The sequence below is a fragment of the Protomyctophum parallelum genome (assembly GCF_964188405.1).
Source record: "Protomyctophum parallelum genome assembly, chromosome: 1".
In the NCBI taxonomy this organism is placed as follows: Eukaryota; Metazoa; Chordata; class Actinopteri; order Myctophiformes; family Myctophidae; genus Protomyctophum; species Protomyctophum parallelum.
The window spans coordinates 17,989,298-18,012,008 of record NC_139697.1 but is presented as its reverse complement, the minus strand read 5'-3'; the positions used below and the strand labels follow the sequence as shown (position 1 = coordinate 18,012,008).

At 43.7% G+C, this 22,711-nt stretch overlaps 1 protein-coding gene across 2 annotated transcripts; it reads left to right on the top strand.

Moving 5' to 3' along the window:
• The first annotated feature begins 4,686 nt into the window (after positions 1-4,686).
• Positions 4,687-22,343, top strand: LOC310863591 (homeobox protein MOX-2-like). Of its 2 annotated transcripts, XR_014569681.1 has the most exons (4): positions 4,687-5,776; positions 12,175-12,347; positions 20,650-21,632; positions 22,020-22,343. XR_014569681.1 is itself a non-coding variant. In XM_083772043.1 (3 exons), exons 1-3 carry the CDS (start codon positions 5,185-5,187, stop codon positions 20,887-20,889), a joined length of 1,005 nt encoding a protein of 334 aa, XP_083628169.1. In that variant the 5' UTR covers positions 4,687-5,184; the 3' UTR covers positions 20,890-22,343. The 2 variants fall into 2 exon arrangements, 1 of the variants encoding a protein (XP_083628169.1); XM_083772043.1 differs by having other exon boundaries at positions 20,650-22,343.
• Positions 22,344-22,711: the final 368 nt, after the last annotated feature.

Sequence of the window (22,711 nt, the reverse complement as noted above, 5' to 3'; positions counted from 1 at the left end):
CACGCACACACGCACACACACACACACACACACACACACACACACACACACACACACACACACACACACACACACACACGTTTATGTTTGTAGCACTGATTGGGCATGTAATATTTAACCCATTTTAGGACTGAGGCCCATTCTAAAAACGCCTTCATTCTAAATGTCAAGGACCCCCATATTTACACTATTTATCCCGCTGACCCCCATTTGAAAAGATATGCCAGGACCCCCCATAAGAGAAGATCTTTTTTACGGCTCTAGCAGTGATTCTCAACCCGTTTAATTTCAAGGACCCCCCCCCCCCCCCAGTTTGACATGAATTAGTCTACGGACTGCCACTGGTATAATACCACTGGTATAATACTGTGTGCATAGCAACCACTACGCCAAATGGGGTTCCCGTTATATGCAATATGACGTGCACATCTACGGTGGTCTGCCTACTCATCAATTATTGAGAAACGTAGACCCCGGTGTTGAGTTATAGGATACCTACGGCTTTCCTTTTCACCCGACAGCAACCATTTACAATTCATTGAGAAATGATTATGTGCTGAAAGGGTTTTTGAGGCCTGTTGTTTTGGGCAGCAGCATTTGATTTGAGTTTTTTTTTTAGTCCTATAGTCTTTTGAATAGTTTTCATTTATCGGTTTTTAATAGTCACATTTTAGTCACCTGGAATGTTTTAGTGTTTAGTCTAGTTTTAGTCGACTAAATGTCATGCGATTTAGTCGACTAAAATGTATTTTGGAGGCGCCTTGATGCCGTCGTAATGGCTGATTTTACGTGTGCTGAAAATAGCCGATCTACAAGCTCGCAACGCGTCGCGCTGCGAGCTTGTTGACCTGATATTTTCAGCATACAACCAAGTGTAAAATAAATGACTCCACTATAGTCCCTTCCTAACATTTTAGTCTCGTTTTTATTTCTTGACGGAATTGTCGATATATATATACATTCTTAGGTTTAGTCATCATAGCTTAGTTTTCATTTAAGTTTCTATTTAGTTTTCGTCAGTGAAAAAAGGTAGTCGACGAACATTTTTCGTCACAGTGTTAATCGACGAAAACAACACTGTGAATAATAAAAGCGCCACAACAAAGCATCCCGGGCTGCCCATAGAGTTAGTTAACTTTTCCATCACTGTTGTTCATTTTGGAAAGTCAAAGTTTCTCAAAGTTCATCACAGAACTACACAGCCTCGTAAGAGAGCTCACGGCTTTTAAATGAAACCCCAAAAGCATGTTTAAACGCAAACCAGAACCCTCTAATTATAAACTACACAGACGGTGTTGAAAGTCTTATTTAAATTAAACGCCACAAACACGACTGCGACGCCACAGGAATCGTAAAATATATGACATTGACATTATACTTTTTAATTGATATTCATATATTTTTTTATTACATTTTCATAAGAACTTTATTGGAGTATTATCCCGTTCTGGGCAGGAACCCCTATTGGTGTTATAAGCATTATATTATACTATAAATAGCAGATCTACAAGCTCATAGCGCGGCACTCGGTGCCGTGCTATGAGCTTGTAGATCTGCTTTTTTATCGTGAAAATGTGGCGGAAATCTTTGAATATATATTCTTTCAGAGCTTCAAATATATTTGAGGGGGGGGTCGGCGGGCAAAATACATATAGTTTCTGTAGGTCCTTGACATGAAATATTGAGAACCCCACTGACTTAGAAACATGAGGGTTTTCAGAAAACTCATGATTCAGAAGACATTTTCAAAATTTCGAAGTCAGGTCTAAATGGGTTAAATAAAATAAAAAATGCTCTAAAATTATACTTTCACTCCCATTAATGCCAAAAGGTCACTGGGCGGGCATCATGCTATTAATTTACAGTATACACACCATGCCCCCCCCCCCCCATAGGATAGGATATATGCATCCACACACAGTACAGTAACACACACTGTATACTGCAACTGTACGTTTATGCTGAGTGATTGACAAAGACAGGTTGCCGTATCGCACGGCAGTTCAGTTCAAAATCTCCTACACTAACAAACAAAAAATAAACCTCCCTATGATGTCACACATATAGGGAAGTTTATATAGGGCAACATTTGAGACCATGTGTGTCACGCACGCACGCACGCATGCATGCACGCACGCACGCACGCACGTGCACACACGCACGCACGCACGCACGCACGCACGCACAGTTTAGTGGTGTGAAAATCCCCCTCGTCCCATGGGAGCTGTCAAATTAGTGGTGGTTAAACCAGTGCGCTATACAGAGTCGAGGGCGGCTAATGCCTAATTCATACGCGTCCGTTCGCGACGTGTCGTTATAGCTTGTAGATCGGCTATTATTTTCAGCGCACAGTTCAGGCCCGAGAGGCATAGAGAGAGAGAGAGAGAGAGAGAGACAGAGACAGAGACAGAGACAGAGAGAGAGAGAGAGGCAGCGAAGGCACAGTCACGGAGAACCCACCCCCCCCCCCCCCCCCCGTGCCACAAGGCCTGGGTCCGTACTGAAATGAAACCATATGAGCATTAATATGCACCCTGGGCCCACGCTGAAGGATTACCTTACAGAGCTCCCAAATTATCCTAATTTGTTAAGTAAACACAGTGTTTTTTCTGTGGGACCTTTTACATGGGGGATAGAGGGATATGGGCGGTTGGGGGGGGTCACCGGATGTGGTAATACTACAGGACCCCCCCCCCCTCCAAGACCGGTGGCAAGGCTTTTCAGTGGTCTGTTAAAGCAATTTCCATCATAATGAATCTAATTTCCTCTCCTCTTGCCCACATGCTGCACCTTCGTTATATGTGCGGTTTAAACCACTGATATCGCTGTTTAACGCGGGGGCACAGGAAATATCAATACTTCCTTTTAGGCGACCATGAAGTCTAAACGTTTATTGAGTAGGAAAAGTGCTTCTGGAGATGTCTGACAAGTGAGTATAGGCATTACAGACGGCGAGGGTGGCTGTGGGGTCGTCCAAAGAGACAGCCGATATTCAAAGCCGACAGCCTCCGCTCTGAGTGGCATCCTCTAAATCGGTATTGCGAATAAGAGTTTTGACCGCAGACCGCGCTAACAATTGTGAATAAATTTGACTGAGGGACTGCCATTGGATTCTTTTGAATTATTTTCATGTCATATGAAAGCAGGGAATCATAGCTTCAAATTGACATGTTTGGTTGTTCAGTTTGACCCACCAGTTTAGGAGATATGGCTTATAGAGTATACCGGTAATGTCTTGCCGAAAACAGCGAGTTGAGAAAACAGGCTTGAAAGGTTCACTTCTGTGGTCTCACCTAGGTACATTTTTCTATTTTTCAGCTCTGACACTTATTTCAGACATGCTCTAGTTATGTGAAGAGTCTGCCTGTGCTATTAACTCATTTTGGATTAAAACAAATAGTTTTTCTCCTCCGGTGAAAAGCTGGAGTTTGCGCGATGGCAGGCTCTCAGTCAAATCTGGTCACAATTTCAAAGAGCTTCCAAAAGCATGGGATACAATTGACAGTGACATGCCACCGGTATAAAATGTTCCCCCGCTCATTTTTCTTTTACATGGAAATGTAATTTGACCGTCTATAGCGTATAATACTTTATTTACACGTATATTCCTACTATTTCCACCACAACTAAGTCGCTGCCTCGGGCAGACTGGGATATTTTCCCCCTCAAAGTCAAAGGCGTTTTTTCCCTCGTGGGTGAATATTCACTGTTTGAACTGTAAAAACAACAAGTCAAAGTAGGACTACATACAACAGCCAGAAAGAAATCCCACACTTGCCAATACCGACACTTTGCTTCTAATTATTATTTTTTTCTCAACACATTGCATGTCAGTATTAGAACACCATCGTTGATGTTCTGTAATTAGTTTTCTAGGCTACTTCTCCGTTTTAAAATGGGACGGCTAAATTGGAATCTGCAAAAACATAATGCATTCAACATGCATAGTTTCTATATGGATTATTAGTTGTTTACGTTGGCCGTGCGTGCGTGCATGCAGGCTTGACATTTTATATTTCTCAACTATTAATCTTTTTTGCGTGTGTGGTTTTGAAAAGGCAAGTTTATATAACATATGGAAGTCATGAAGATTATGAAATCCTGCTGACAGAAAAGCACTGCAGTATAAAGTATAGGGAAAAAAAACAAAACGAGCGTTTCAACGGTTGCAAAATTGCAGCGATAACATTGCCGAATATATATATACCTCTTGAACTGCCAAATGCATGTATTTATTACCGTCCGTGCCATGACGTGCAATCATTTTAGGGCACACGTCAGATCGTGCTTTTATAAACCTTGCAGAGTGACTTGCAAAGAAATATGAATACACGCACAGCTAAGAATGTGTCGGGGTCCGCAAGTCCAAAAACCCAAGCTGACGCAACGCGCTGCATGCACTTCTTAGGAAAGTTTCAGTATGGTGGGGTGGAGGAGGGGGGGGGGGGGGTCAGATAGCTCTCCCGGTCCAAAATAAATTGCCCACTTTTCCTGAGGCAAGGCTATATAGGAATGGTTCAGATTTATTGTGCGTTGCGTTTTTGGAGGAAGATCGTATGCATGTGGTCAGTCGCAGTGACCCAGCCTACCTCTCACGTTACGCCCTATATATAACATCCACCCTCAGCCTCCCTCACTCTCTCTCTCTGTCTCTCTCTCTCTCTCTCTCTCTCCCCTCTCTCTCTCTCACTCACTCACCCACTCACTCACACACGCACAACTTCCCTGGAACCAACCTCCTCCTTCCACACTGCAGGGCCTGGCTGCATGGCTGCAGGGCCCCGCGTCTTCTCCTCCTGTCATCCGAGATATACCTCCTCAGCCCTCTCTGACCGTGTTTACCCACACTCTCCGCCTGGCAACCCCGCCCGCATGCTCAGGATTACCCAAAGGCCTTTCCTTTCAACGCCTTGCAACCATCTCTAGCCTTATATCCTTCCATCCGTTTTTTTTTCTCTCTGGGAAAAATCAGGACCGTGGAGGTGTGAGGCGAGCTGAAGAGAGTCGGGGCTTTGCAAGAGGAGAGAGCAAAGCGATTGAGGCTTCACTATACCTCGACTCCTTTCTTTTCACTCTGCTCTCTCGCACCGCCGTCCAGAGTTCTCAGTGGGTCCCTCGCGTGTGTGCCGTTTTGGGGGGAAGTTTTGTGTGTGTGTTTTTTTTTGTTTTGTTTTCGTGGGGACTATGGATCACTCTCTGTTTGGCTGTTTGCGCAGCCCTCACGCCACGGCTCAGGGCCTTCACCCTGCCTTCACGGCGCAGTCGCCGCTGACCCTGCACGGGCGCTCGGACCACGTCTCCTACCCGGACCTCGTCCCGCCGGGCCCCGCCGCGTCTCCCTGCGGCTACAACGCCGGAGACGAGGGGGGCTTGTTCGGCGGCCTGCCTCACCACCGAGGCCACCTGTCCTCCCACTCCCAGCAGCAGCAGCAGCAGCAGCATCCTCACCACCACCACCACCACCACCACCACACCCCGCATCACCAGTCCAGCTGGCACGTCGTCCCCCAGATGTCCTCCTCCTCCTCCTCCTCGCCCAGCGTCCGGCACGGCGGCCTCGTCGTCTGTCACGAGGCCTCGACCCCGGAGCTTTGCTCCGCGGGGGGCGGGGCTCCTCCGAACCTGTGCGTCTCGAACCCGAGTCTGGGCGGTGGTGGCGTTGACCCCACCGCCGCCGCTGGGGCGCCGTCGTGCCTCTCGGGGGAGTACGGCCGGCAGAGTCTGTCTCCGGAGGTGTCGGAGAGGCAGAACAATAAAGGGAAAAGTGACAGTTCAGGTAAGACGATGAATGGTCCATGTGTATTAAGAACTGAGTGGCATTGACTCAAAGGTTTGGCCGGGATGGTTTGGTTTTGCTTGCGGTAAATTTTCGTAAAACCACGTTGCTTTATTAAACCGGTTTGGTACAGTTCTACCGCACGAAATGGTTTAGATTTGATGATGTAGATTAGGAACATACAGTGAATATCAGTTATACTGTATAGCCTATATACAGTATACATGTAACATTTGATAATAGGCCTATGGTTTTCTAATCAAGAGAAATACAATAATAATAATATTAATGTCCTAATCATGGATTTTTTTTGAGGATTTGTTTAGTGTCAATAAAGGCATTTTATTTCCTGAGTATATGGATCAATCTACAGGTTAATAATTTAAGCCGCCAGGGAAAAGGCACAATGGAAATTATATAACATACAGTATATTATTCAGGCATAATATAGTAAGATTACGTTAATATATGTTCAAGGACTTTCAAACCATAAAGTAAACTGTAAAATATATTATATTTGTTTGAGTGCTCGCACACATCACACACACGCGCACGCACGCACGGACGCATGCACACACACACACACACACACACACACACACACACACACACACACACACACACACACACACACACACAGACACACACAGACACACACACACACGGTCTGTGCATCTGTAAGACCTCAAACTAATACAATATTATCCTCTTTTTTTTAAATAGCCTGCTAATGCCTTCTGATGGTTCCAAACTCTTTTTTTATGTCTCTCTTGAGAATGAGAGCTCAGCTCTCAATGAGAACCGTACAGTATATGAACAAACGTTCAATAAATATATTTTTATTTTTTTGTAATTTAAGTACAATTTAATTTCCAGTAAATGCAATTATTAGAATATTGATTTACCTATATATATATATATATATATATATATATATATATATATATATATATATATATATATATAATTATAATTATTAATGACACATAATGAAAAAAGACATAACCCATTTTTGGTTCATATACTGCAACAGAACACCAGCGTAGCTTCCCGTAGCTCATGGTGATAAGATTTAAAATCATAGTGAGATGTGTTTTTTTAAATCATGGCTTAAAGTTTACATTCTCCTCATAACGTGATATTCCACCACCAGGCGATTAATAGCCTACAGGTGCAATGTTTTTGTGGAGCCGGCTTTTAAACTCTCACAATGAGCACACCTGGGTTCTGGAAAGACAAACGAGTATATAGTATAGTGGCTTTAGAAACGATATACCTCGAGTCACAGCTGTTAAAAACGTTCGCTCTGAAAGAATATAATTATATTCCAAATGTGTGCCACATTTTCATGATTTTTCAAAAATAGCAGATCTACAAGCTCGTTTTTCAATAGGTAAAGCATGACATAATGCTTCAAACACCAAAAGGGGTTCACGCCCGGAACGGGTTGCAGTGGGCACACCTGGGTTCTGGAATGACAAACGAGTTGTGGTGGTGGGGGTGGTGGGGGGCATCATGCCACACATAGGCTCTGCATGGCCTGACAGCGTGTCGCGTGTTCGAGTCCCGTTCATGACGACCTTTCCCTTCTCTCTCTCTCTCTCTCTCTCTCTCTCTCTATATCTCTCTCCCTCTCTCCTCATGTCCGTCTTCACTGTAACAGTGAATAAAGGCAGAGAAGCAAAAAAATTATCACGACTTCTGTGTCAAATAACCGCACACCACCATGCCTAATAAACACCCCACAATCAATCAATGGAAATTAATTGCTAGAGAAGATGAGGAGCAGCACACTTAAAAAAAATATATATATAGCATATGCTGCATGCGGCATGTTTTCACATTGAAGCTCTGAAACTCAGACAACCAATCGATCTGTATATATACACACACACACAGGGTGGGGTTCAGAATGAAAAGCTTTGCCTGGCTGGTAAAATGGCGGATGGTGGACATGCACGCTATAATGCTCTTTTTTTAAAGCAGGGCAACGGAGAGCAAAGTGCAGGCCATGTGTCGAAGCCAGCCGAGGTCTTTCATTGGTCAGTGCGCAGGGCAAGGTTCACCTCCCTGGGTGTCAGTCGACCGCTTTCTACAGGCCCTCATTTTGGACATAATTATCATTATAGGCGATAATGTAAAAAGGGAAGAAAAAATATATATTTTCATAAATAACTGATCTACAAGTTCACAACGCACCACGATGCATTGCAATCTTGTATATTAGGCTATTTGTTCTATATTCGTGCGGCGACGAGGCATTATAAATATAGTTTAACCCATTTAGAAATCTTGTGCCTTCTAAATCCTTAAAAAAAAACCTATGTTGCTTGCTATATATATATATATATATATATATATATACTGTATAGCTAAAATCTAAAATGACACTGATGCGTTCCTGCGGATTGATTGGGTTAAAGGCCTATATATATATGGTTGCAAACACAAAACCTTGCAGGTCAACAACGGTGACATTTCATGTCATGGAGCACCCATTCTCTATATACCTTTTATTCTTCTTCTTCTTATTATTTTTTATTTTTTATAACCAGACATCATGTCTCTATACTCCATTCAGGCCAAAAGACATGAAATCAATTCATCATGGAATACGGCTGTGCCAGCCTGAGTCTCAGCGAGTGCCATCCATGCCATCACGTTGACTGACATTCTGTCTACTTTAAGGCTTCTGCCAATGCCCATAACCCATTTAGGACCGACACCACATTCTAAAAATGTCTTTGAGAGACAGTTTTCTGAAAAACCCTATGTTTCTAGGTCAGTGGTGCTCAATATTTCATGTCATGGACCCCCAAAAATGATATATTCGGTGCCGCGCTACGAGCTTGTAGATCTGCTCAACAACAGCTAAAAGTATCACATAATGCTTCAAACACCAAAAGGCGTTCCTGTTCAGAACGGGTTAACCAAATCCTATTTCCCAACTTTAACTTCATTGGCACTTTACAGAAACCACAAAGTTTCCTTTCTTTTGGGACTCTGTATTTTCTTTTTCTTTTAGGAATGACGTTGTGATGATGAAATATACATGCGGGCTGTTAAATACAAACCTCCTTGGAAGATTATAGCGAATGAAAACAGAAATACGTTGTACGTTGTAAAAAAAAAAAGAGGCTGAAAATATAAGCGGAGCGCGCCACCACGGCAATTTCCACAACGCTTAACTGTACCGTGTGAAATAAATTAATGGCTTTGGATATCATGACACATAATACCTTGATCTGGTCAACTTTCTTGATGTCATCATAATGGCGTTTTGTAATACATATGAAATGTTTGAATGTCTGCTGTTGCCCTCACATTGTGGCACATGTGTCTCTTTCCTGGCAGTCTGCCGGCACGCTTACGGTACACAACTAATGAGAAGTACATATAGGTCTATATATATACACCAGATTTATGTGTTGTGTGGACCAGGCAAATGTGAATAAATTATAATATAAGTGAAGTATTAGTATAGTTTTTAGCAACAAAAAAAAGAATAACCCATTTAGACCTGAGGACGATTCCACTAAATGTCGTCTAAATCCTGGCAGTTTTCTGAAAAACCTCATGTTTCTATGTCAGTTGGTTTTCAAACATTTTCATGTCAAGGACCCCCAGAATATATGTAATTGGGCCCCGACCCCCATCTGAAGATATGTTGTTCCAGGAACCCCCCCCCCCGCCCCCAGTAGCAAAGATTTGAGTAAAAAACGTTCGCTCTGAAAGAATATATTCAAACATTTGCGCCACATTTTCACGATTTTTTTCTTAAAACACCAAAAATTGGTTAAAGTTGCAATCCAGAACTAATGTATGAATCATTTAAATCAGTACAGTAGGGTGCATCTACAGTGGTTGGAGTTCGTCCACTCTTCGGTATAGGATGGTCTGCAAATAGCTATAATACCGCCTGAAGAAAGTGAAGATCATACGTTAAGTGCAACATGTCTGTCCCTGACCGAGCGGGGATTCCCTCTTGAAAGAGCGCTAGACGTTTGTTCAAATATTGGGTAGGATAAAACATAAGAATTGCATAAGTGTAATGAAGGACAGAAGGGAAAGTAGAGTTTCACCCTAATAAAAGGGGGAAAAGGTCCATAATGCAAGTATGCAAAGTATTTATTTATATATAAATAACTAACATTTGCTTATATATCGCTACAACAAATATTGTCATTTAACATATAGGCACAGGTCTCCACCAGGGCAGGTCAGGTTGTGGCCTCCTGGTGGCGCTATGTGAAAAGGATGCCATTTCTTCTTACGCCTTGGATGGCAATTGGATGATTTGAGGCATGTTGTTTTGCAAAAATCCACCTGTTGGCGGCGCTATGACTGTGCCAATGTGAAAAGGGTGGGATATATTCCTCAGCCTAGTAGGAAAGTCCGTGAAAGATTTCACGTAAATTGCACTCATTGCGTTTATCATTTGAGGCTTTTTGTTCAAAAGCCAATGTTAGCCAATTAGGATGGAATATGAAAGATCGGACAGATCCGTCTTGAACACATGACTATAGAGATAGTGTGTAAAGATTTGCGGGATTTTTGGACAGAATCTGGAGGAGTAATATCAAGAAATGTGTTTTTCAAAAGTCGGCCTCCTGGTGGTGCTATAACAGGCCGTTCTGGAAGTTTTTTGGGCAGAGGTTCATCGTTGGCATCCAGGGAGTGTGCGTGCAAAAAACTGGCACCGACCGGGTTAATGGTGCCGGAGATTAGCTGGTAACAGACGGACGGAGGCACACACACACACACACACACACACACACACACACACACACACACACACACACACACACACACACACACACACACACACGGCATGGTTGGAGACAATAATACAGTAGTATTTGTCAATCTTCGTCACTTTGGACAAACTGTGAGCAACTGTAAATATACTAGTGGACAATGGACATCTCAACATGCTTCAGACTGGTCTGTCTGTATCATGAAGAGTCTGAGCATGGCTGAACTTGAGGCGAAAATGTGATTAATCTGCTGGGGCACCCCAGTAGCTCATCAACGGGTACACCCCAGTAGCTCAGCACCGGGTACCCCAGTACCCCAGTAGCTCATCAACGGGTACCCCAGTAGCTCATCAACGGGTACCCCAGTACCCCAGTAGCTCATCAACGGGTACCCCAGTAGCTCATCAACAGGTACCCCAGTACCCCAGTAGCTCATCAACGGGTACTATACCAAGGCACCAGTCAATCGGATTCGGTCCCCTTTTGCTCCGCTGTCCGGTCCCTCTCCTGGCATTTCTGCATCTCTATACTCACTGTCAAACAAGCAGACAATGCTGGAAGAAATCATCTTGAAAAGCAAAGAAAGTCGTGATGCAAAATGTTAACCAGCGCTGATCTTAAACAATGCAAACTTTGCAGTTGCAAACAATGAATATGCAATAATGAAGAATCTTGATCCTTGTCGGAAGCAGTAAATGTATGCAGTAAAATGCTGAGCGTTAATTTGATTCTGAAGTGTAAAATTAGCCCTCAGGATCTTAATTATTGCACAGGATCCAGGCTATATGAAACTAACAACACAAGGAAAATTCTGTGTAGACTAGAGACCAGTATTGTTTTTGTTGTTGTTAGTTGTTGTTAGTTTTACTCATAGTCTTTTGAATAGTTTATTTAGTTTTAGTCACATTTTAGTCACCTGGAATGTTTTAGTGTTAGTCTAGTTTTAGTCGTGATTTTATGTGATTTTACTAAATAAACTGCAGATTTAGTCGACTAAAATGTATTTTGGCGGGCCTTGATGCCGTCGTAATGGCTGATTTTACAATTGCTGAATATAGCCGAGCTACAAGCTCGCGTCGTGAGCTTGTATATCAGCTACAGTATTTTCAGCATGCAACCAAGTGTAAAATGACTTATACTGGATCTCTTGTCCACTAGTCCCTTCCTAACATTTTAGTCTAGTTTTTATTTCTTGACGAAATTGTCGATATTATATTTAGTCTCATAGTTTTAGTCATCACGGCTTAGTTTTCATTTCGTTTCCATTTCGTTTTCGTCAGTGAAAAAAGGTAGTCGACGGACATTTTTCGTTGACGAAAACAACACTGGACTAGAGACATCCTTGTCAGACTTGTACTGAGCACAGCACAGGGGACAGATCTGCTAACAGTCAGAAAAGACAAAAAATAAATCAGACACTTCTAGCGTACGAGTCCAATATCCCCATAATAAAACGTGATTGGCACTCCAAATAGTTTTGCTTCCATTTCATTTTCATTATAAACTGGCCCCTGCCATTTATCAAAACGCCCCCCCCCCCCCCCCTCCCTTTTTTTCTCTTCTCTCTTTCTTCCATTTTTTTCTTTTCTGCGTCGTAGAGAGTCAAACTGTGGCTGGAAAATGTTCTGTTTTTCATTTCAGATTCCCAAGACGGGAGCTATAAGTCAGACATGAACAGCAAACCCAGGAAGGAGCGCACAGCCTTCACCAAGGAGCAGATCCGAGAGCTGGAGTCCGAGTTTGCACACCACAACTATCTGACCCGACTGAGACGCTACGAGATCGCCGTCAACCTCGACCTCACGGAAAGACAAGTACGTTTCAAAGTACAGTACAGCGTGACGTGACGGACTCACCCCGCTCTTACACTGTCAAATTCCTTTGTACACTCGAAGAGTGTACAAAAGAAATGGACCCCCTTGGGTCTATATATGTCCACAGACAATAAGACCCCAAAAAGAAACAGGAGGAACCCTATATGAACTATCTATGAAAACGTGTCATTTATTGCTATGGTAATGCATGCTAATTAACGTATACCTTTTGATGTGAGCTTCAAACAAAACAGAAAAAAGAAATCTCAAGGGGGGAAAACTTAAATACATCAATAATTGCTGTAATTATTCAACGTCCACCACATTCACTCGAGAATCCCAGAACTTGATGTCTCGCATTGCTTGCAAATATGACACCGGTCAATATATATAGTATGGCTCCCATTAAAAAGCTGCACAGGACTTCACCGCTGAAAGAAAAGAAAAGAAAAGGGAACTGTGTTTTGACATTAGCAAACGGTTCGACATGTCGTACTAATGTTCTGGGGCTAATCGATTCCAAACCACCGGGACTCTTTGAAATGTCAGCGGCAGCGCTGCTGCTGGTCTTGGTGTGCCTGTGAAGTGACGTTCTGATGCTTTGTGTCAGAGTCCAGATGGTTTTTCTTAATCCTTGTACCAGAAACACTTGTATGTGAACCACACTGAGACAAAACCCCACCCTCTCTCTCTCTCTGCTGCCGTTCAACTCGACGCTTCAAAGTGTTTGGGAAACGTTATTATAATATGTGTGAATAATTATGGCGAAGAAGAAAGAGGCAGACGATATACCATTCCCGTGTTTGTCTTAAAAAGGAAAAGTAACAGATTCGTTTCAAAATCACATCAGACAAAAAAAGTTAACCGTGGTGGTGAGTTAGTCGTGACGGAGACACATGTCCAAATCCTGTCATCAGTGTTGTATTATACTGTCGCAAATTACTCTGATGTTGCAAAATCATTAAAAAAAAAAAAAAAAAAAAAAAACGCTCCCAAATAAACACTGCTTCATATTTTGTCTGCACGTCGGGGGGGCGGGGGGGGGGGGGGGGGGGGGGGCGGAAAAAAGAACCACAGCACTTTTCTCTCTACGTAATCTCAGAGCAAAACAGTACAAAACTCAGTACATCCCACAAGTGCTCCTGGAGAGAGATCTGTTTGGCTAAAGCCAGTCAAAGTGTCTTGGCTGAGGCCAAAGCCAGACAAACCCACCCAGGATTTAGGCCTTCCTGCCTGCAAGCTTGGGTCCCTCACCACTCCCCCTCATATTGGCTGGCCTCTCACACAACATTCCCAATACCAGTCCAATAAATCTGTGTGTGCGCGTGCGTGTGCGTGCGCGTGCGTTGCATTGCGTGTGCGTGGGGGTCGATCCTGGATCCAGACCACTTTAACATCATTACTATTATCTTACAGCCTTCGCCTCCCACTGTTAACTACTGTATAGCTTTACACGCCATGATTGCAAAATTGGCCGGCCTCCACATGCATGCATGGGACTATACAGTTTACAGTAGCCTAGAACCGAACGCGCAGCCGTACACACCGTATCGGCTCCATTCGACCTCGTTCCAAAAAGCCAGGGAAATGAAACGTGTGTATATACGTAATGTAACAGCATATCGGGGTAGTCTTCTTTTAGTCATACTAGTTGGTTTAGCGACTAAGCCGTTTATGAGAAAATGAGCCGCACATGCGTCTTGTTTACTCTTGTAAACTTAACTCCCGCCGTTTTGAGTGGCAGGGCCCGCTATGCGGCACGACCTAAAATAAATCCCACAGGATAAGGCCCGGCGTGAGGAAGAATGTTGTGTCACCGTCCCGGGGGACACACAAGGAGCGCTGAGTGGTGTGTACCGGTGTTGTTTTTGGCAGCAAAGTTTGATTTTAGTTTTAGTCATATATAGTCTTTTGAATAGTTTTCATTTAGTTTTGGTCACATTTTAGTCACCGGGAATGTTTTAGTGTTAGTCTAGTTTCAGTCGACTAAATCTACAGTTGATTTAGTCGAACAAAATGTATTTTGGCGTGCCTTGATGCCGTCATAACAGTTTTTTTCAACAGCTGACAAGCTCACAATAGCTGACAAGCGCGACGCGTTGTGAGCTTGTAGATCAGCTATTTTCAGCATGCGACCAATTGTAAAATGACGTATACTGGATCTCTTGTCCACTAGTCCATTCCTAACATTTTAGTCTAGTTTTTAATCTGTTGACAGAATTGTCAGTATATTTAGTCTTATAGTTTTAGTCATCATAGCTTAGTGTGTACTGCATGCAGAGGGGGGCGATGGGCAGTTTTTGGACAGTAACAAAGTATTTACTACATTTACTACTAAAATATACTTCTTAATGTACACTAAAATATACATTCAGATTGAATAAGCTGTTATTATAACTATAAGGTCAGACCCATTTAGGTCTGACCTCAACATTTAAAAAAAAATCTTCTAAATCTTCTAAAAATAAATATTTTCACGATTCTTCAAAAATAGCAGACCTACAAGCTTGTAATCGCGCCACTCTGTGTAGATTGTAGATCTGCTATTTTCCAATAGCTAAATTATAACATAATGTTTAAAACACCAAAAGGGGTTCCCGCCCAAAATGGGTTTAACTATCTAAGATGTTTTAACTTTCTGAATGTTTGGGGGGATCTTCATGGAAACATTCAAACTGAATGTGAAGGAGGCCTACTGGGAGGAAGCCATGTGTGTCATAGGCTCAATATGTCAGTTTGACACATTCAGTAGATCCCGTGATCTTTTGTGGCCAGATGTAATTTCTTGGGGTAGGACTATAGTAAATAATAAAAAAAGAAATCGCTATAACACTTTGTAAAAAAATATATATATTCAGCCCCATGCTCGAATGCCCCCGCCCCCCCTGTCAAAAACAGCTAAAATCCCTAAAACGAAAGAAAGCAGCAAATAAAAAGATCTCTAATAACCACCTAAAACATGAACCTTGGTTGAAAAAAAAACTTAAGTTGTCCTTTAAGCACTTAAGCTCTACTTAAAAAAAGAAAATCTCATATTTACAAAATTATATCGAAAGTGGAACACCATGCACAAAGATGATTTATCAGCTTCCATTTAGCGCTCCAGTTTTCTCTGTTAATTTTTCGTTTCATCACTTGCTATTTTAATTTCACTTGCCTCTATCCATGAGTTCAAGTGTTGTTTTAGTGTTAGTCTACTTTTAGTCGACTAAATAATAAGATATTAGTCGACTAAATCTACAGTTGATTCCGTCGTAATGACTTAAAACTTTCTGAAAATAGCCGACGCTTGTAGATGTAGCTTGTAGATTTTCAGCATGGAACCAAGTGTAAAATGACTTATACTGGATCTCTTGTCCACTATAGTCCCCTCACTAACATTTTTGTCTAGTTTTTTAGTTGTTGACAAAATTGTCACTATATTTAGTCTCATAGTTTTAGTCATCGTAGAGAGGAGGTTAATCGAGGGGAACCGTGGGGTTTTAGGGTGTAGAGGAGGTTAAAGGAGAATTCCATACTAGAAGGCTTTCTTACCTTTATTTGTAGTTAATTGTTACCTCCTCACCAAAGAGGTCCAGGTGTTATTTGTAGTTGTTACGTCCCCACAAAAGAGGTCCAGGTGTTATTTGTAGTTGTTACCTCCCCACCAAAGAGGTCCAGGTGTTATTTGTAGTTGTTACCTCCCCACCAAAGAGGTCCAGGTGTTATTTGTAGTTGTTACCTCCCCACCAAAGAGGCCCAGGTGTTATTTGTAGTTGTTACCTCCCTACCAAAGAGGTCCAGGTGTTATTTGTAGTTGTTACGTCCCCACCAAAGAGGTCCAGGTGTTATATGTAGTTGTTACGTCCCCACCAAAGAGGTCCAGGTGTTATTTGTAGTTGTTACCTGTACCTCCCCACCAAAGAGGTCCAGGTGTTATTTGTAGTTGTTACGTCCCCACCAAAGAGGTCCAGGTGTTATTTGTAGTTGTTACCTGTACTTCCCCACCAAAGCGGTCCAGGTGTTATTTGTAGTTGTTACCTGTACTTCCCCACCAAAGAGATCCAGGTGTTATTTGTAGTTGTTACCTCCCCACCAAAGAGGCCCAGGTGTTATTTGTAGTTGTTATGTCCCCACCAAAGAGGTCCAGGTGTTTTTTGTAGTTGTTACGTCCCCACCAAAGAGGTCCAGGTGTTATTTGTAGTTGTTATGTCCCCACCAAAGAGGTCCAGGTGTTTTTTGTAGTTGTTACGTCCCCACCAAAGAGGTCCAGGTGTTATTTGTAGTTGTTACCTGTACTTCCCCACCAAAGAGATCCAGGTGTTATTTGTAGTTGTTACCTCCCCACCAAAGAGGCCCAGGTGTTATTTGTAGAGGAGGTTATAATAGAGGGGTGGTCCTGGGGTTGTAGGGTGTAGAGGAGGTTATAATAGAGGGGTGGTCCTGGGGTTGTAGGGTGTAGAGGAGGTTATAATAGAGGGGTGGTCCTGGGGTTGTAGGGTGTAGAGGAGGTTATAATAGAGGGGTGGTCCTGGGGTTGTAGGGTGTAGAGGAGGTTATAATAGAGGGGTGGTCCTGGGGTTGTAGGGTGTAGAGGAGGTTATAATAGAGGGGTGGTTCTGGGGGGGTTGTGTAGGGTGTAGAGGAGGTTATAATAGAGGGGTGGTCCTGGGGGGGTTGTGTAGGGTGTAGAGGAGGTTATAATAGAGGGGTGGTCCTGGGGGGGTTGTGTAGGGTGTAGAGGAGGTTATAATAGAGGGGTGGTCCTGGGGGGTTGTATATAGAGGAGGTTATAATAGAGGGGTGGTCCTGGGGGGGTTGTAGGGTGCAGAGGAGGTTATAATAGAGGGGTGGTCCTGGGGGGTTGTGTAGGGTGTAGAGGAGGTTATAATAGAGGGGTGGTCCTGGGGGGGTTGTAGGGTGTAGAGGAGGTTATAATAGAGGGGTGGTCCTGGGGGGGTTGTGTAGGGTGTAGAGGAGGTTATAATAGAGGGGTGGTCCTGGGGGGTTGTATATAGAGGAGGTTATAATAGAGGGGTGGTCCTGGGGGGTTGTATAGTGTGTAGAGGAGGTTATAATAGAGGGGTGGTCCTGGGGGGTTGTAGGGTGCAGAGGAGGTTATAATAGAGGGGTGGTTCTGGGGGGGTTGTGTAGGGTGTAGAGGAGGTTATAATAGAGGGGTGGTCCTGGGGGGTTGTATATAGAGGAGGTTATAATAGAGGGGTGGTCCTGGGGGGTTGTATAGGGTGTAGAGGAGGTTATAATAGAGGGGTGGTCCTGGGGGGGTTGTGTAGGGTGTAGAGGAGGTTATAATAGAGGGGTGGTCCTGGGGGGGTTGTGTAGGGTGTAGAGGAGGTTATAATAGAGGGGTGGTCCTGGGGGGGTTGTAGGGTGTAGAGGAGGTTGTAATAGAGGGGTGGTCCTGGGGGGGTTGTGTAGGGTGTAGAGGAGGTTATAATAGAGGGGTGGTCCTGGGGGGTTGTATAGGGTGTAGAGGAGGTTATAATAGAGGGGTGGTCCTGGGGGGGTTGTGTAGGGTGTAGAGGAGGTTATAATAGAGGGGTGGTCCTGGGGGGTTGTATAGGGTGTAGAGGAGGTTGTAATAGAGGGGTGGTCCTGGGGGGGTTGTGTAGGGTGTAGAGGAGGTTATAATAGAGGGGTGGTCCTGGGGGGTTGTATAGGGTGTAGAGGAGGTTATAATAGAGGGGTGGTCCTGGGGGGTTGTATAGTGTGTAGAGGAGGTTATAATAGAGGGGTGGTCCTGGGGGGTTGTATATAGAGGAGGTTATAATAGAGGGGTGGTCCTGGGGGGGTTGTGTAGGGTGTAGAGGAGGTTATAATAGAGGGGTGGTCCTGGGGGGTTGTATATAGAGGAGGTTATAATAGAGGGGTGGTCCTGGGGGGTTGTATATAGAGGAGGTTATAATAGAGGGGTGGTCCTGGGGGGTTGTATATAGAGGAGGTTATAATAGAGGGGTGGTCCTGGGGGGTTGTATAGGGTGTAGAGGAGGTTATAATAGAGGGGTGGTCCTGGGGGGGTTGTGTAGGGTGTAGAGGAGGTTATAATAGAGGGGTGGTCCTGGGGGGGTTGTGTAGGGTGTAGAGGAGGTTATAATAGAGGGGTGGTCCTGGGGGGGTTGTGTAGGGTGTAGAGGAGGTTATAATAGAGGGGTGGTCCTGGGGGGTTGTATATAGAGGAGGTTATAATAGAGGGGTGGTCCTGGGGGGGTTGTAGACCCAGCTAATCCACTGGACGTCATCCGACCGGTCCGTTTTAGGCAGCATGCTATAATCATCACTATATGGACACAGATACTAAACAAGCTGTTGAGTCAGGCCATGGGGAACGGGCGCGGGTCCAGCGTAGGGACCCCGCGGCATCCGTCAGCGTGCGTCAGCACATACCTGGCCATGTGGAAGAAATAAGACCCCCGACCGACGCCATGCCAAGCCCTCCTAATCAGTAGCCCCCACCACCCCACCACCGTATATACTCCTCCACGCCACACCCCAAAGCAAGGCCAATGAAAAAAAACTGCCCCGAGACTGTAGCCCGATTCCTTTTTGGCAGCGCGGAGGTCGTATAATAATGATCCGGAGACCGGAGCTGAGGGTTAATGATTTTTTTTTTTCACTCCTCATAGCCTACGGTGCCAGAGATGTGCCCATGAAGTGACACTGTTGGGGTTTATATTATATAAGCTCTATGCCGTGTGGGAAACAGGAAAAGCAGAGTGGCGTCTGTGCTGTGCTGGCAGACAGGTCCGTTTCACCGGGGCCTGTAAATCTCCCAGACACCACCGTGACACCGTCAGACACACACACACTGATATAGTCGAGGGGTTCACTTCACATGCAAACAGAATCAGGACGTTATAGGGTTTCCTGACAGCAACCGGGGCGCGGGGGAATGACAGGGTTTTTACTGAGAGAGGGGATCCGTTGCCAAGAAAACCCTGCAGCCGATAAAAAAATGCCCCGACGAAACACATTCACAATGGCATCGGGTTACGTTATATACCTTGTGCCATGCGTCGTTCGTTACTTTGGCGGACGCGGAGACAGCTGCCTAGGATGCCGTACGTCCACGTTGGGACGTTGTGGGTTTGATTTGTTATCCAACGCAGTCGCATCGACTGTGTTTTGGGTTACGAGTGTCGAATGTATAAGGTAGCCCTGTTAACCCATTTAGACCTGAGGACGATTCTACAAATGTCTTCTAAATCATGACAGTTTTCTGAAAAACCTCATGTTTCTATGTCAGTCGTTCTCAAACTATTTCATGTCAAGAAACCCTAAAATTATGAATGTATTTAATACCCCCCCCATCTGAAAATATGTAGTTCCAAGGACCCCCCCCCCCCCCCCCCCCCCAGAAGCAAAGATTCAAGTTAAAAACGTTTGCTCTGAAAGAATATATATTCAAAGATTTGCGACGCATTTTCATGATTGAAAAATAAATAAATAGCAGACCCTACAAGCTTGTAGCGTGGCACTCGGTGCCGAACTATGAGCTTGTAGATCTGCCATTTTCCAATAGCTAAAGTAGTATAACATAATGCTTTAAAACACCAAAAGGGTGTTCCCGTCGTCCAGAATGGATTAATATCACTACGGCTAATCTTGGTCTATAGACTCCACAGCAGAAGGTTCAGCTGTCCTTGGGAAGGCCATGGCCTTGACTCACAGCTATCAGTATATAGCACGTACCATCCATCCTCACTTTCACACCTCATTTGGAGGCATGCTGACGCAAGCGAAGCAAAGTGCATTCAGCTGATTTATAACCACTAACTCTGGTGTGTCCCCCTTTTCTTTATTATGTGCTTCCTCTTCCGGTTTTTAGCAGGCGAAAATGGTTTTCCAAAAAAAAGTCGTGTAGATCAGTTATTTTCGCTATTCGTCGTAAGCGTATATAGGACTTACTTAACTGGTAAACAAATATATAATATCTATATCTATTTATATAATAATAATAATCATAATAATAATAATAATAATAAATATCTAAATCTATATCTATCTATATAAATAATAAAAAATAATAATATCTAATTAAAGCTCATCGTTACTTTTTTAATCATGAAACATAATATATTTTAAAAAAAAATACATGAGTGCAAACAAAACATAAATAAACTAAACCAAACCTATATAGCTGCATCCTGGCATCATGTGACACCGTCTGTCTGTCTGTCTGTCTGTCTGTCTGTCTGTCTGTCTGTCTGTCTGTCTGTCTGTCTGTCTGTCTGTCTGTCTGTCTGTCTCACTGTCTGTCTGTCTCACTGTCTGTCTGTCTCACTGTCTGTCTGTCTGTCTGCAGGTGAAGGTGTGGTTCCAGAACAGGAGGATGAAATGGAAGCGGGTGAAAGGCGGCCAGCAGGGGGCGGCGACGGGGGCGGCGCGAGAGAACAAGGAGCTGGTGAACGTGAAGAAGGGAGCCCTGCTGCCGTCGGAGTTCTCGGCGGGCATGGCGGCGTTGCACCACTCCTCCACCTCCCCGGGACTCAACGAGGACAGTCACGACAGCGACCAGAGCTCCGAGCACGCTCAGTTATTATGACCCTATTAAAACACACAGACTGCATGGCCCCTTTTTCCCCCCCACCGGTTGGGAACCGGTTCAGTTCAGAACCAACCCGTTTTTAAGTCCATGAGCCAGACCTCCGAAATTGGAACGTTAAACCCATTTTTATATTCAAAGATTTGCGCCACATTTTCACGATTTTTCAAAAACAGCAGAGCTACAAGCTCGTAGTGCGGCACCGAGTGCTGCGATACGAGCTTGTAGATCTGCTGGTTTTCAATAGCTAAAGTACAACATAATGCTTTAAATACCAAAAGGGGTTCCCGCCCAAAATGGGTTAAATTATGAATTCAGTGGGCAAAACCACACCTATATTAAATTGTTTATAGGATCAATATAAGTAAATTAATATATGATGACCCTTCCACAGGAATAGCCTTTTCATATTTATCACACATTTTGTAATTTTCACCTACAGTAGGCCATAATAGTAAAAATGCAATTAATAGTTGTCACCATGAAACTTCCCCAGTTGATAACTTACACTAAGACAATGATTTATTGTATTACAACATTTTCTGAAATTGTGCATTTAAATATGAAAATTAGGTATTGTGAAGGAAAATGTGCAAAAAAAAGCTACTATATACTGTGGAAGGGTTATCATATATTAATTTACTTATATTGACAATTTAATATAGGTATGGATTTGCACAGTTAATTCCCAATTAACCCATCCTGGACGGGAAAACCCTTTTGGTGTTTTAACTAAGCATTATGTTATACTTTAGCTCAGGGTTCCCCAAATAATTTTCCACAAGGGCCATATTTTGACTAGCGTACCAGGCTGGGGGCCGAGTCTGCACGCGCGAGGTCGAGGTCTTGCCCTGAAAATTCATTTTCAGGGCAAGACCCCATTTGAAAAGGATGCCCAGTTTGACATGCATAGGCTACTGACCCCCATTTAATGCCACTTATATCTGGGACCCTTAAAAAAAAAAAAAAAAAAACTTTTCTTTTTATTTATTATTCTTTCATGGGCCACAAGGGGGCGCTCTGTGGGCCGCAAATGGCCCGCGGGCCGCCTATTGGGGTACCCTGCTTTAGCTATTGAAAAATAGCAGATCTACAAGCTCATAGCGCGCCACCGAGTGGCGCGCTACGAGCTTGTAGGTCTGCTATTTTTGAAAAGTCGTGAAAATGACATTTTTTCAGGCCTAAAATGGGTCAACGTTCCAATTTCCGGAGGCCCGGCTCACGCAGACTAAAAAAGTGGTTCTGAAAAAGGGGTCAGACCGCCTTGTTGTTCAGGAATATGTCTGTTCCTACTGAGAGAGGTGCCGAGTTCTAAAGTCCAAGTGGGGAAGGATCATTGAATTGTCATCAGGACAGAAGAGGTTTATACTGGATGAAGTTTACTGGAGGGTTTTTTATGTCGGACACATGTAAAAATGTTTTACTGATACTTGCTGTGAGCGGAGCGTCATAACAAAGAGGCCGGGCGGGGGGGGGGGGGGGGGGGAGGGGACGGACGGACAAAGACTTTGTGAACATTCCAAAGACACTTTGCATTAAATTGAGTGACATTTTGCACTGTTAAAAGGATTTGCTTTGATAAATTTTTACTGTATTGATTGAACAAGGATTGCAAAAGGAAAAAAAGGGAAGGAAAAAAAATGTAAGGGTGGGTGTACAAAGGACTGAAAAGGGGACACACCACAGTTTTTAATAATTTATATTACATAAGGGTACTAAGCCTTTACTAAACTTTTACAGTTACATTTTACATTATAAGACGCTGTAACTGGACAAGGCATGTTTGGCAAAACATCTCTCTTTTGGATTTGCATTTAGCTTT